At 37.8% G+C, this 16,158-nt stretch overlaps 1 protein-coding gene across 5 annotated transcripts in view; it reads right to left on the bottom strand.

Moving 5' to 3' along the window:
• Positions 1–9,518, bottom strand: part of HECTD1 (HECT domain E3 ubiquitin protein ligase 1) — an 81,667-nt gene extending 72,149 nt beyond the window's left edge. For 2 of the 5 annotated variants that reach the window (XM_032481826.1, XM_032481828.1), the window contains exons 1-2: positions 8,892–9,517; positions 7,315–7,597 (exon numbers count right to left, since the gene is read on the bottom strand). In XM_032481826.1, the coding sequence (XP_032337717.1) occupies positions 7,315–7,454 (140 nt within the window). In that variant the 5' untranslated portion in view covers positions 7,455–7,597; positions 8,892–9,517. Of the gene's footprint in view, positions 1–7,314; positions 7,598–8,891 lie in introns of all 5 variants that reach the window. The other 3 variants (XM_032481827.1, XM_032481829.1, XM_032481830.1) reach the window with 2 other exon arrangements.
• Positions 9,519–16,158: the final 6,640 nt, after the last annotated feature.

A 16,158-nucleotide genomic window follows, 5' to 3' on the forward strand; every position in this document is an offset into this window, starting at 1 on the left:
ATCACTCAGTCTCAGGGGGACCAGATAGTTCAGCGGTAGAATGCGTACTTAGCACTCAGGTGGTCCTGGGTTCAAATCCCAGTACCTCCGTTAAATAAACAAACAAACCTAAGTACCTCCCCCGAATTATAAAAAAAAAAAACCCACTCAGTCTATATACAACTACTATTAGACCAGTTAACCACACAAATGAGATTAAGAGGAATCTTGGGATGAATCCAATTTAAGCAGAAATTTCCAAAATGTTACCCGCAATGACCTAAGAATCTTTCCCTAACGGAAGTAGAGATAAGTAACTTAAAACAAGAAGTTTTTTCCAGACGCTGTTACTCGGACTAGGGCCCAGATTTCATAAGATTTACAATATAAAGAAATTTGATTTTTTTTTTAAATATAGGAAGTTACCTGTAGTGATATTTTACTGAATATACTGTAAACTGGGCACTTCCTTTCTTAAAAAACAAAAATAAAAATTTTAACTGTAAAAGATTAATAAATATGGTTTCTTGAAGGTAATAAATAACATCTTTTGATCCATTTTATCTTTTATTCCATTTTTGCCCGTGCCCAGCCTTGACTGTGTATTGCTTAACTAAAAATAATTCCTGGCATAGCAGTTAAAAATTATAGCCTTCCCTCTCAAAGAAAGAGGTCAAATTCCAATATGTAGACTTGCTTTTCTCTAATTAAAATACACATAGTAACTTGACTGTAATTCATTCAACAGGTATCTAACTATTGAATGCCTTTTTGTGCCAAGTACTGTGCTAGGTGCCGGAAGTAGGATACAAAGATGAGTAAGGCAGAGCTGGGCTCTGAGGAAATCAAGAGATCTAATGACACGGGCAACAAGTATACAAAGAACACATATATATTGCTATAAACTAGAAGAGTGTTTTGTTTTTCACATTTTTAAGGTGACAGACACTTTGGTAACAAAATAAAGCTCACTGAAGCTCATTATCTATGGGCCTCCTAGAGCACAAGGTTAAGAACTCTGACAGAGCATGTTTCTCATCGTCCAGCACTTCTCTCTGCTCTCCACTGAAAAGTGCATACACAGTTGCTGTCAGTTTATGGAAATTTACTTACTTAATTTTTTAGGATTATGTGTATTTAATACAATGAACATATTCTGTTCATTGTAAACACAATGCTCTTCCTCCTGCAGACACCTTAACCAGTTTCTTGACTCCAGAAATACTTTCTATCAGCATTTTAGACACTGTGTAAAACAGGAATAATATAAAGAATTTCTTCAATTCATTCAATATCTGGATATTAACTACTGTATGCCAGGCACTATGTTTAGCAAATGGAAAAACAAAAGTAATAGTAGGATGTATGTGGGAGGTACAGTAGAGGTCTTTGAAGGCATTTAAATTTTATCCATTAGGTAAAGGACATAAAAGATTTTGTAAAAGAGAGTAATAGAGTCAAATCAATATTTTTAGACTGTAGTCAATTATACCTCAATAAAGCTGGAAAAAAGACCATAAAAATATTTTAAAACTGTAACTCTGGGTATAGTTAGCTTACAGGTGAGGATATCTGTTATGAAGTTACTAGCACTATATGAGCATAATCATTTCCCCTTACCAATCCTAGACATTATCATTTTTTTTAATCTCCTACTTTGAGGAGAAAATAGATATCAGAGAGAATCTCTTCAACTTTTAACCAACAAGCCTAAAACACCTGCATCTAAACCTCTCCATCTTCCCTGTGTTATAAGGAACATACTGCCTTAAAACTCTCTCTCCACCAGTGGATCAGAGCTTTGATACTCAACGTGGGATTTTTCTGACCAACAGCTCCAACATAACCTGACAGCAGAGTAGGAATGCAGAATATCATGCATCACACCAGACTATCAGAACCAGAATTTGCATCTTAACAAGATCCCCGGGTGATTCACACTATGCACATTAAAGTTTAAAAAGCACTACTCTTGACAAAAGCAAATTCTCTCCCAGTTTCTCAGAATCCTTACTTTATGAATTATCCATTCTCTCTCCTAACTCTTTGACCTTCAAAAGAAAAAGTCCTACATCCCTATTCTAATCCAACTTCTCAAAAAAGCTTTCCTCACTCCGTCTCCATTTCTTCATGTTACTCCTCAATCCATTCAAATCAGCCCCTCACCACCATTCCACTCAGCTCTCATTAAGATCAATGACCTTGACAATGTTGCTAAGTCTAAAGGACATCTTTTAGACTTCACCCTACTTGACCTCTCACAAGTATGCATGATTGTCCTTTCCCTTCTTGAATCACTTTCTTTCCTGTGTTGACAATGCACTAATGATGCAAAAGCAATGGTGGGTAAAACTGCTGGTGCTTTAGCATGAATCAAGGCAGCGGCCCTAAACTGTACTACTAGGAATCATACTCCTCCCTGCCAAGCTCTAGCATGGAGAAAAAAAGCTAGTTTTTCTACAGAATAACCTCATGAAGCAAAAAATCCCAAAAAAACAAAAAAATGAAAATAATTGACTTAACTAAATCTCAACCCTTTAATCTTTAAAAATTCTACTTAAGGAAATGGGACATGAGCATAAAGCACTTCTGCATACTGAAGAATGATGGCTGTGTAAAGGAAAAATACTTGTACAACTGTTAGAGACCTGAACTAGCCACTTTTTTTCATGCAGCACCATTTTTACTTGAAAAAACTTCAGACAAATTATAGTTATTCAGACTCAGATATCTGGCAAACATTTTCCCAAAAACTAACCAAGTAAGCCTTCCACTTCAAGGAAAACAACTGATGGTATTCATTGCCAATGATAACATTCAAGCTTTCAAGCAAAAATCACAACTTTGGAAAACATGTATTTGCTACCATGAGCTTGACAGTGTCCCAATATTTAAAGACTTTTTTTCTTGGGGTTAACAGTTGTATAAACAAATGTTAGAGTCCAATATTGTAGAATGACATGTTAACAATAGGAATATCTGTATACCTCAGTAGACCAATATTTTTCACATGAACAGTGCATAAGCCTTCAAACTTAAACATGGGTTTAAAAAAACAAAACAAAACAAAAAAAAACCAAAGTACCAGAGAGACCAATAGACTTCAATGTGACAAGACTACGACAAGCTCATTGATATGACTTCAGAACCCACGTTATAACCAATCCTTAAGAAACCATCACTTGCCCAATTTGGGTATGATATCAAAGCATACCCATAATTATTTAAAAAAAAATCATTACAACATTCTTCCCTTTCCCAACTACATCTATGGAGGATGATTTGTTTTCATATATTTCCATCAAAACAACATAATACAACACATTGAATGCAAAGCAGATATGAAGATCCAGCCAAATCCAAACTCATGATCTCAGTTCCTCAAAACATGGCCCTCTTCCAGTATTCTCTCTCACTGAATGGAATCATCACCTATTGTAACCTGAGTCATCCATACCTCCTTTCTCACTCTCACATTCAATCATTCAACAAATTCTATTTTACCTCCTAAATCTAAGTTTACAAGCATCGGTTCTTTCTATCCTCACCACCCATCTGTTCTCCAAAAAGCAGGCAAAGTAATAGTTTTAAAAGACAAGTTTAATCACATCACTCTTTCACAGCACTTCAACGCATTCCCATCACTCTCAACATAAAACCAAATGCATTCACAAGATTCCACCTGATCTTGCCCCTCTCTACCTTCAATACAGCTCTCCAGCAACCTTTCCTTGCCCCAGTCACACTAGCTTTCTCCAAGTTCATCAATCATGCCATGCTTATCCCACTTCAAATCCTTTACACAATGCCTTCTTCCCTTTGAATGCCCTTTTAACCCCACCTCCTCATACATCATCCCATAAACTCGTACTCATCCTTCATATCTCTAGGAAAAACTACTTCTTCAAAGAAGGCCATTCTGACCACTCCCTATACATCCAGCTCATGTCTCGCTACATGCTGTCAGAGCACCCTGACCTTTTCCTTCATGGTACTTACCACAGTTTTCAACCACAATTTTATTCCTGTGATTTAAAATCTATAATTTAATACCTGTCTATATAGGTATATATAATACTTATAATTCAATATCAGTCTTCCCTGTTAGAGTATTAGTTACCATAAGAGTAGAGTTTGTTATCTGTTCAGGTCATCACCATATTTTTAATACCTAACAATAAAAAGTAGAAAGACAATTTAAAAGATTAATAGCCTTATCACTATTGTAGGTACTTTTTAAACTTTAACTGTAAATATATAATAGGAGATTTTTACCACTGTGTTCAACAACTTTGGAATCCAGACTCAAGGCAGTCTTTCCTTGGGATATCTCTCTCTGGGAGGATACACTGGGAAAATGCTTAATGATGGTTGCCTCTGCAGAGGAGAACTGGTTAGCCAGGAGACAGGAAAGGGAGAGGCTTACATTGTACTGTATGTCCTTTTGTGGCCTCATAATTAAGTAAAATGATTACTTTTAAAATAAGACCCTTCTAGTATCTAAAAAGCACTATCCTTAATAAATCATTTTTCTTGATCTTCCAGGGAGATCTCAGATTCTTCCCAGGAGACATAATTCTTAAATTACATTATCTGAAGATTTAATAGCAGGATCTACAACTGCCTAGGATGTATCTATTTATAACAATATATACAATATTATCTATTTTGATGTGAATGCAAAAGTACTCATTCATAACTTTTTAAATTTAACTCATATTAAATATAACTTATATTAAATTTAACTCAATGACTTATCACAGATGAAAGCAAAAACTAACCCTGAACTTGAATTTTACTTTCTAGAGCATTACTTTGATAAGTTCAGGCATTATTAATAAGAAGAATCACAGCGTCACAGAAAATACATATTTCTTAACTTCAAAAAGACTATCAAAACTGGTATAAAAAAATGGAGAGCCATGTACAATACTAAGTTAAAAGAAAAAAAATTACTTAACTATTAGGTGAAAAGCACTATGCTAGGCATTTCACATGTATTATCATATTTAATCTTCACAAAAACCTTAACTGAAGCCTACCTCATTCCAAAGGCCATTATTTCTACCACACCATCTCCTGACTAAACATACATGTAACTACTAACACAAGCTAATCAGGCAAAAACATATCTGAACATAGAGGAATCTTGTGCTTTACCTGACACAAGGACTATTTGCTACTATCTTATGAAATCAAGTGGGAGATTTTCACCAATGTTTAAATATATATTTCATCCTGCTTTTCCCCTGCCCTATTTGTTGAACGTTTCAAAGAATTTTAAAAGGGTCTTCAGAATGCATCAGTTTCACGAAATAAAGTCTCAAAATAAAATTCAAAATTAGATATTTAATAATAATGACATTAGTGGGTAGCCCACTTTACTCAAAACACTTCTCACAAACATTTTCCTTTAATCCTCACAAGGAGCCTACCAAAAATGAGATTACTGCCATTTTACAGAGGAAGAAAGTAAAGCCCTCAAAGGCTAAATTACATGTAACAAACCAAGAATCTGAACCCAGGCTCATTCTCAACATGCTGCATCTCTGGTTTAAAGAAACTAAAGACAATCTTCCTTGTGACAAGAAAATCTGGCTATAGAATGAAGAAAGCAAACTAAAGCTTAAGAAAGTCATAGATTTAATCAAATGTCTATTTTGAATAGACAAATTACTGGTATGCTACATGAAATAAGGCTAACCATTCCAATTTTAAATACTTTTATATCTACATTTAGTAAATAAAAAATATATATTGCATCTGACTTTAATTTCATCTGTATTATATCAAATATGAATAAGGCCTGGAAGGGAAAATGAAAAGAGTAACAATTATTTTAGGATGGTAGGATTTTACATAAGGATGAGTTTTATATTTTAAGAAGTTTCTTTAAAACTGTGTTAACACTTTTTAACATTACAAATACCTGTACTATGTATCAGTACACAATAGAAGATACAAAATGGTAGTTGATTTGACTGTAAAGTATGACTTACTTTTTAAAATAGCAAAAATAATTCTCAGGTTAATGAAAATGCTCTAATGAAATCTACGAATACTCAAAAATCAATTTCACTTTTCTATGAATTCTGCCAAAGCAAGAGTTATCAGAGGGTCTAAATTATTATGCTCTCAAAGTTTGTCAATAACAATCACAAGTTGAAATAAATGGGTCACTAACAGATCGTGATTTGGAAACTTTGTTCATCAGGATTTTTATCGTAACAGTACTGTTTCAATGGGCTTCTCAACTAAGAACTATTAATTATTCATTTATTAGTTCATCTTCATTAATTATTCATTTAAAATAAAGACAATTAAAACTACTTTGTCAATTTATTGAATATAGCCTTTATTCCCATCCCAAAGAAATTTAGATAATTATACTGAATTTTATGTCAACATCTCAAACATTTTCTACTAATTACCTCAAAAAGACATTAAAACAGATACAGAAACATCTGCATTTTCATTTACTTATTAATGGAATTCAAAATTGTAAATATAAATATAAAATAAACAGTGAAAACCAAACGTGTTCAGCATTCAGAAGAACAGTTAATCTAACTGGGCAAGTATCACATTAAGAGGGAAAACATGGCATTACATTTCTGCAAATTCTACATAACCTCTGAATAAAACTTTTTAAACTCTCCGAACCTCAAAATAGGTTTCTACTATTCCCAAAAGTATGCTATATTAGTAACATCCAATTTACCTCCAAACTGAAATTCACCAACTAATGATTTGCTTTAACAAAAGTACAGTCATGTGACTTAACACCAATGAAGAAAAAGGGGAGTTGGAAACATGTTCATTATCATCTGTATTTTCATGTCAATTTCCAGCCAATTTCTTGATATAGAAATAGCCAACTTTAAAGAAGATAAGCATTTGTACTTTCCCAGGTCATAATATGTTTTGAAAATGAATTAATCAAGCTCTGGGTTAAAATTAGTATTCCCTACCAATTCCTATTCATTCAACAAACATGTATTTGTGTCACCTCAATTACCAATACTGGAATTAGTTCGCCTACTAATTTTTATTCCTCAGAAAAGTGTACAGGCAAAACTGCAGAAACTTTTTTTTTTTAGGTTTTATTTATTTTTAGAGGAGGTACTGGGGATTGAACCCAGGACCTTATGCATGCTAAGTATGCGCTCTACCACTTGAGCTATACCCTACCCCCAGCAAAAACTTTTAAAAAGATAGTTTCAAAAGTAACTAAAGAAAATTCTACACAAACTAAAATCAGGAAATGGTTGAAAACCTGTTGTGTAGATGTCACTACAGCAACCCCAAAGGAAGATAATGAAGGGATGTACTTACGTTTCAAAACAACGATCCACGTTGTCAGACATCAAAAGCAGCATGCATAGCTGTTCAAGGGCTATCAGTTGCATGTCCCTTTCATCTCCCTGTCCCATCTGTAGCCATTCCAGCAATGTATCCGGATCCACATCTGCCATGGTTTTTTGTTTTTTTTTTTAAGCCTCTTTGCTTAAATTAAAAGAGTAAAGGCAAAAAGTCCTTTAAATGTCCAGGACTGATCAGCTCGAGTTCAAAAATCTTTCTTTTACATCGGCTAGAACCAAATTTGCGTGATATCCTCCTAGGAATTAGAAAAGACTCGTAAGTATGTTTGGATAGACCGTTTAATGCAGGTTTTCAACTTTTCTTATTCCTTCGGTTTAACTTCATATATAGTTCTAAATAAAAACCAGTTTTGCCCGAGTATAAGCTGATTAGGTTGCTGCTTAACTTGAAACCAGAGCCGTCTTTGTCAAAGATAGTCAAACAAGCTTCAGATCCCACTACTGCTATCACTAACGTCTGTGCCAAAAGGCAAACAAAACCTCACTAAAGGTTCTTTTTTTTTTCCAGCAAACTTCTTTCCCACTCCTCCACCCGAAACTGATCTTCCGATAAGGGTTACTTACATTCAGTATTTTAAGGAGACTAAGCACTATGATCCAAACCTCCTCCAAATTTAGTTTCTAATTCAAAATTACCTCCAATTTCACAAATTCTGCTGACTTCTCAATTGACTTACGGCTATTCTTAAATTGTCCAAATACAAATGATAATTAGATATAAGATGAATAAAGACTTGATTAGGAATTCTGGCAGTCCTGGCAACTGTTCTTAAAAGTTTAAAAAGAAATGCTAAAAGTAAGTGCAGTGGACTACCATATTACGGATCAAAATATAGGCCAATCTACGGCCCTCTTTCCCCATCCCTACAGAATGGGGCAGTTGGTTAAAAACAGCAGCAGCAACAGAGAAGCAGCCCCAATAAGCAAGTCATTACAAAAGCTCGTAAGCGCCCTCACGGGAGAACAGCTTGGGGGCCCACGTAAATCAGCTGCAGGTGTATAAATCCAGCGGCAGGTCCCGGCGGGCACCCAACGGCGGCGACCAGCAGAGATGACCCAACACTCCGGGCCCAGCCGACGCCGCGCACCGCGCTCGGGTTTCTCGGCACCAAACCCGACTAAGTTAGCTACCTGTGTCTAGAAGGAAGGGGAAGTTTTGGAGGAGAAGCGGCAAACCTCTCTGCCCGAGAGGAGGCCGCCGTCCCAGCAGGGCGATAGGTCTCCGGGGAGCGGCGCCCGGAACTCCGAGGCCCGGCGGGATGTCTCTGGCCGGCGGGGCGGCGAACACTTCTCAAGGGCAATAGGGGCCCGCAGTGGGCTCGGGCTCTGGCTGGCCGGGTCCCGCCGCGGGCAGGGCCGGGGGCGGGGAACAAAGGGTCTAAACGGTGAGTCGGCAGCAGCCCCGCCGACCTCACCAGGGGCCGGGGGTCTCGCTCCCAGCCCGCCGCGGAGCATCCCTAATCCCAGAACCAGGCCTGGCCCTTCCCACCGCCCACGGCGCTCCCGACTCCCCTTCCCTCAAGCTCTTACCCGGGCTTGTCGTTCCAAACGACTCCGGTCCAGCTCCAAGCAGGCCGCGGGCAGAGCCAGGCCCGGCCGCGGCCCTCGAGTTCCCAGGAAGCCGCAGGCCGCGCAGGTCGAGCCGGGCAGGCGGCACAGGAAAAGCCGCACCTCGTCCCTCCCCTTCCTCCGCGGGGACCTGGTGACAGGGAAGCGATAGTTTCCCCGGACCGGCGGCAGCACGTCCCGTCCCCGGCACGCGGCTCCTCAGGCCCAGCAGCTCAGAAGCCCGCGCGGCGCTGCCGGCGGCGGCGGCGGCGGGGGGAGGCCGCGTCCATCGCGAACCGGGAGGGGGAAGGGAGGAGGGACGGGTGAGAACCAGGCGGGGAAGCTGCGGAGGGCAGCCGTGCGCGGCGGAGGCGGAGCAAACGGGCTTTCCCAGCTGCTATCCCGCCAGCCGCCACGTGGGGCGCTGAGGAGACACCCCCTCCCCCCAACCCGAGACGCGTTGCCGCCGCTACGCGGGCGCTCTGGCCCACTCGGGCCTCGGACTGCCTCAGCCTGGTCCCCTGTCGCTTTTCTGTGGTGCCCCCTGCGCATTCACGTTTCGCTGTCAACCCCAGCGCGCTCCCAATACCCCGCGCACACGGGTGCACGCACGCTCAGCGTCTTTTGCACGGTGTGTACAGACTTAGCGTGCTCCTGCTGAAGGCCCCCCGCGCTGCACGTCAAAGCTGAGGCCCGACCTGCCCTCGCCTGGCTTCCCGCCCCTGCCCGGCGAACCCCCTGGCCACCTGTCCTCGCGCACGGAAGTGCGTCGCGGGAGGAAAAGCGCCTCCCTTCGGTCCCGGGAGGCAAACCGCCCCGCAGTTCACGAGAAAGAAAACCTTTCACCACAACCCTAGAAGGTAAATATTATCAAGTATTATTATCTCCATTGTACAGACCAGAGAACTGAGGCTCCAAAATTCGTAAATTCAAGAGCAGTGGCATCCCCAGTAAGCAGCAGCACCACGAGTGTGCTTTGGACTTTTTCCTGTGGTTTGTGGTCTAAGTATGTCCGTAATAATTCCCTTCAAACGTTTAATGTCACACGCATTGAAAACAAAATATACCTGTTTATGGGACGTACTTGGAGATATTTAGGATGTAATTAATTGAAAATGTGAATATAGCTTTCTTTTTTTTTTATCATCAATAATGAATCCCTTGGTTTGTGAGAAAAGTAAACCCATGCCCCAGACACCCACTGTACTCTCACTTTCTCACTTTTAAATCTTTTAAACAAAAATGAATATTACATGATAATATTTGAGACGTGTTCCTTTAAGCAATCAGAGGAGCTGCTAAATAAGAAGTAGTATTTTGGAAATTACAGATTTACACTTCAGATATCTGTAGATAATATCCCACTGTCGCAGGTAAGGGTCCCTAGGTCTCCTGTTATCAATCAGATCAAATTAAGAGAAAACAGTACAGAATTCCACTATCTTGACACAACTATAACACATGAGAATAATTATTTGCGAACTTTGAAAGTGACTTGCAACTGCCAGGAAAATCTTCAAGGAGAAAGTGGCGTTCCTTGTGGACCTTGAAGAATAGTTAGAATGTGAACACTGCAAGGGAGGAGGAATAATACAAGCAAAGTCTGGTATGTTCTGAGACAAAAGAAAGAACCTGTGCCCCAAGCAAAGAACCAGCATTAAGCAATGATAGAGGGAAAAGGTAGGACCTAAAGTAAGCAGAGACTTAAATGTGTGGGATGCAGAATTTAGGCTCAAGTACAAGTTCTGGACTAGAACATTGACTGGAGAAGTTCTAAGAGTCTTAGAAAGATGTACAGGGCAAGAGTGTCAGAATGCCTAAAAGGGGCTACCTAGACAAAGAGATTAACTGGGAGATTGTTAAAATCCTCCAATAGTGGAGGAAGGAAGGGCCTAGTTATTGGCAATAAGAATGAATAAGAAATAAGTCTTTAAAATAGTTTTTTAAAAGATATCAGAATTTAAATGATTAACTCCAGTTAGGGTTTTTTTTTTTTTTTTTTGATGCTATTAACAGAAAATAGAAAAATTAGAAAAAGAGACTACACTGTACTAAGATTTTAAGGTGTATTTTCCTTTATTCCCTCTATCTATATCACCCACTTCCTACCCCCAAAATTAATGAGTATGTTGTTGTATGCTTTAAAGAAACCTTATCCAAAAATGCTATGAATTTTATTGTGATTTTGTTATTATCATTTTTTAAAATTCAGATATGAGATTTCAGAATAATAACATTAAAAAAAAAAGGAATAAATCCCTGAAGAAAACAGAAGATCTAGATGAAAGCAACTGACCATACTTAAATATGTGTCCCAAGAAACCAAGGTATATTTACATGTTACAATTTCACTTTGATGTCAGAATCGAAGAATAATGAACATTTGAGAACTACCATGTGCCAGGCACAGTGCAAGGTACAATGAATGAGTCACCACAGACCTCATCTTCAATAAACTAAACTATAAGTCTAGGGGAAAGTAGATGTGACTACCTCTACCGTTTCTGCCTCTATGATTGTACTTATCTCATAATTTTGTCAAGTACACTGGAAACATCATGAAGGGGATGACATCTTGGAAGGCTTCAAAAATAGTGTGTGAACTAGATCTCAGACATTGAATTGGAGCTGATGAGGTAGACCACATGGAAAGGCACAGCGATGTGGAGAGGGCTCCTCTGGGGGGAGCAGAGGGAACAGATTGCCTTTTAGTGTAGGCCCCACTTTCATGAAGGATCTTCAATATATACACAGTCACTGGGATCCATTCACAGGATCAAAAAGGGAAATACTCATCATTCAGATTTAAACTCTTATCCCACTAGTTGGCATGGCAATGAATTACTTTTGAAACAAATATTGTTATCTTATGAATAACACAGTTATATGGCATTACTTTTTTTTTAATGTATCAAAAGCATTGTTAGCTGTCAACATTTCAAACACTCTACAAAAAAAGATGTCTACCTGGGCATTTCTTCAACTTTTAATTGGAAATGGAAGTGCCTCTGTCTTCCCTGAATTTCTGTGAGGCTCTGAGTATGAAAGAATGTGGCCTGTCATTTTGGAAGAGTAGGAAATTAAATTTGGCTGGAACCTAGGGTGGACATAGTGGCTGGAAGAGAGCACTGAGATTAATTGGAAGCAGTTAACTAAGGGCCTTGTACACCATGCTAAGGAGTCCAAACTTTGGGTGAACAGTGCTACTCTCTGGGCGATGAAGAGACTTTGGTTGTTATAAACAAAGAAGTGCTGTGATGTGATGCAGGTTTTAGGATGATTAGCCATCTTAAACTTAAAATGGATTTCTATAAAGCTTTACAGTTTGCAAAAGACTTTAACATATATTATTATTTAATCCTCACATAATAATATTATGTATAAAAATGATCTAACAGCATAGGTATCATTACATAAAAGGAAAGCTCAGGGAAGTTACGTGACTTGCTCAGGGTCTCACAGCTTCTAAGGGACAGGTCTGGTTCTCAAAACCCAGGCCTTCAACTCTTTGGCTCTTAGAGTCTGAAGAAATGTTAAAGATAACTGACTCTATCTTCCCTCATGATGAAAAAAACAATGTAGTAATCTCTGTGCCATCCCTGACTTGTTATCCAACCTCTTCTATGTTACTTCCAGTATTGGGGAATAATTCATGAGGAAATGCATTTTACTTTGATCTACCAGCTCCAGTTATTAAGAAGTGGTATGGTAAAAAAAAGACTAGACACATGAGAGCTGGCAGACCAATGTGTGAGATCCTGTTCCCATTTTACTAGCTGGGTCAACTTGGTTTAATTATTTGGTCCCTCCAAACCCCAGTTTCCTCCTGTGTAATATGGGATAACAACAGCTACATAATCAGATGAGTGTTAGAAGAGTTGAAGGAGATTATGTATGCAAAGAACCTAGGCCAGTAGTTCTCAACCTTAGCTGTCAGTTTTGCAAGAAACTGCCAAACTATCTTCCAAAGTAGCTGTACCATTTCTGCATTTCCAGAAGCAGTGAATGAGAGTTTCTGTTGCTCAACATTTCTTGTCAGCATTTGGTTTTGGATTTTGCCCATTCTAATAGGTGTATCATATTGTTTTAATTTGCAGTTCCCTAATGACATGTGATGTGGAGCATCTTTTCATATAATTATGCTATCTGTATGTCTTCTTTGATGAGGTGCTTGTTCAGATCTGTTGCCCATTTTTTAAGCAGATTGTTCATTTTCTTCTTGTTGAATTTAAGAATTCTTTGTAGATTTTGATAATAGTGTTTATCAGATGTCTTTTGCAAGTATTTTCTCTACGTAGGGAACTTTTAAAATGTCAGATGCTCAGGCCATACCTCAGACCACTTCAGTGAGAATCTCTAAAGGTAGGATCCAGATATCAGGACTTTTCGAAGTGCTCGAAGTGACTCTAATGTGTCAAGGCTGAGAACCACTGGCCTACATCAATACAATAGTAATAATATTTAAATATAATTATAATAATACTTATTATTATTGCAGCTAAATTTTATTAGGCATTTATCATGTCCTAACATCTTCTAAATGTATTATAAGTATTAATTCATTATGGATATTGGCTACTTTGACTTACTGTCTGTATGGCCTTGGCCTCTCTGAGTTTTGTTTTTCTAATCTGTAAGACTAAGGTATTAATAGAAACTAACCCCTAGAATAATTATATGAAACAAGATAATGCATGTAAATGCCTACCACGTATTAAACACTCAAAAGTGCCAGCTGTTAATGTTATTGCACTGTTAGTTCTGCTCTCTAGGGTGCTAGGTCTGCTCCTTCTTCCATAGGATAGGTCACCAAACAATTGAAGACAACAGTCATGTTCCCATGTCCCCTCTTCTCCAGGCAAAATAAATCTCGTTCCTTCAATAGCTTTACCCTCCTTGAGCATGTTCCAGTTTCTCCTGACATTCATTAACTGATTCCTAAGCCTAAAACGGTGCTTCAGATTGGTCAGACCAGAACAGAGGAATGCAGTCTTCTGTTGCATTAGTTTGGGAGGGCGGTAGTCACATCACTCTTTTGGCTCACACAGAGTTTGCAGTAAACGAAAGCCCTCACTTCTTTCTTCCTAAACTGCCAAGCCAGCTTTCCTTCAGTCTTTTAATTTAGCAGTTGGTATTTTTGTCCTTAATGTTTAGACTTATTAAATTTCATCTTGTTGGTTCTGTCTCAGTGCCGCATCCTGTGGCAATCTCTTTGAATCCTGATTGAGTAGTGAAATGTATCAACTATCCCTCCAAATTCTTTGTTGGTGGTCAATTAGATAAAGATATTGGACAGAACATGGCCAAAACAAAGGCTCTGGCACATCACAAACCTTTCACCAAGCAGTTATTTATCCATTAACTAACATTCTCTTGGTGCAGTTGTTTAGGTAACTGTGACTTTACTTAACAGTATTGATCACCTGACCCACTTATCTCCTTCTTGGCAACAAGAATTTTAACATATTTTTATTTTAAAAAGTGACAACACTAAGAAAATTAAAACCAAAATTAAGTCTTATAGTACAGAATGGACATATTTGTATCCAAGATTTTAAAGAAAATACTGTCAAATGCCTTTTTGAAATCCACTTACTTCAGCTGTGGCATCCCAATAATAGCATTTGGGGATGTTGGGTAAAGGACATAAATAAGAATTCTTTTTATTTTTTTTGCAGTTTCTTTTTGTGAGCAAACTTATTTCAAAATTGAAAGCTAAAAAACAAGATAGTAAGTTTAGCTTGAGATGACTAATTCTTAGTAATGCCATCTTCTTGGAATCATTCTTTTCTAGAGATTTCAAAAATGATATATTTAAAAATAAATTCTAGAATTTTGACAATTTTTTACAGCATTCACTGTATCCACAATATATCCCTTGGTATTGAAGACAAAAAACAAGTAATAGTTGTAAAGCTTGTGTGCTTTATGTTCCTAGTTAGTTGTTCTTGCTCCAAGGCTAAAAAAAAAATGTTGTTACTCTTCGTTAGCATACTCAGGTACATAATAAGTACTTTATAACTTAGTGAAAGGAAAAGCAGGATCTGATTTACAAAAATTCACTGAATATAAAACTTTCAAGAACCTAAGTTCTGTAAAGAATTCTATTTTCTTATCACATATTTTAAAATGTGTATTAGAGGAAAACAGTAATTATATAGAAATATATATTAGAAATTTCTCCTTCTGGATATTTACTATTAAGGAATTATTGTTAATTTTATTGATCTTTGATAATGGTATAATGGTTATATTTCCTAAAAAACAAAAAAGAGTCCTTATCGCTTAGAGAAGCATACTAAAATATTTACAGATGAAATAATATGGTAACTAGGATTTACTGCAAAATAATTTGAGGCGATAGTGGGTAGAGTACAGATGAACCACAATTGGCCATGTATTGAGGATAACTACTGAATTTGGGTAATAAGTACATGGAGGTTCATTATGCCACTATCTGTGCTTTGTATTTGAAAATCTCATAATAGAAATGATTTTTTTTAATATATGGGCGGTCTAGGGAGATAAATAAAGCAATACTGACATACAGTATTTTGAGACAATCTTATGGAAATGTTTCTTAATTTTAAATTGTGGCATCATTTAACCTAATGTCTATGGAGAGATTTACTGTAGTTATTTACTTAAATTTTTTAAAACTTAAAATAGTTTAAGTAAGTTCTTTTATGTTTTGTTATATAATAAATTATAGAGGTAACATTCTAGGGGATAGTAAAAGGAACAGATATTTTAAAAATTAATTTACAAACACAAGTAACTTGTATATTTACTTATGTGTTTAAGAGCTTACTATGTGCAGGCACCCTTTAAGTGCTTTTTAAAATTTTTTAAATTTTTACAGGGGAGGTAATTAGGTTTATTTATTTTTAATGGAGGTACTGGTGATTCAACTGAGGACACCAGGCACACCAAGCAGGCATTCTACCACTGAGCTATATATACCCTGCCTCCCTTAAGTGCTTTATAGTTACTAACTCATTTAATCCTCTTAACAACCCCACAAGAGAGATAATGTTATTGCCTCCGTTTTACAGATGGGGAAGTCAAGGCCTATAGAGGTTAAGTAATCTGTATAAAGTCATACAGCTGGTAAACAACAAAGGTTCTGAATCCAGAAAGCCTGGCTGCAGAAGCACTATCTCTTTGGGTTAAATGATCCCCTACTCTCTCCTCCAACACCATGATAAAGAGAAATACACCTTGAGGAATCAAGTCCATAGAAATGGTA

The sequence above is a fragment of the Camelus ferus genome, chromosome 6, assembly GCF_009834535.1.
Source record: "Camelus ferus isolate YT-003-E chromosome 6, BCGSAC_Cfer_1.0, whole genome shotgun sequence".
Lineage (NCBI taxonomy): Eukaryota > Metazoa > Chordata > Mammalia > Artiodactyla > Camelidae > Camelus > Camelus ferus.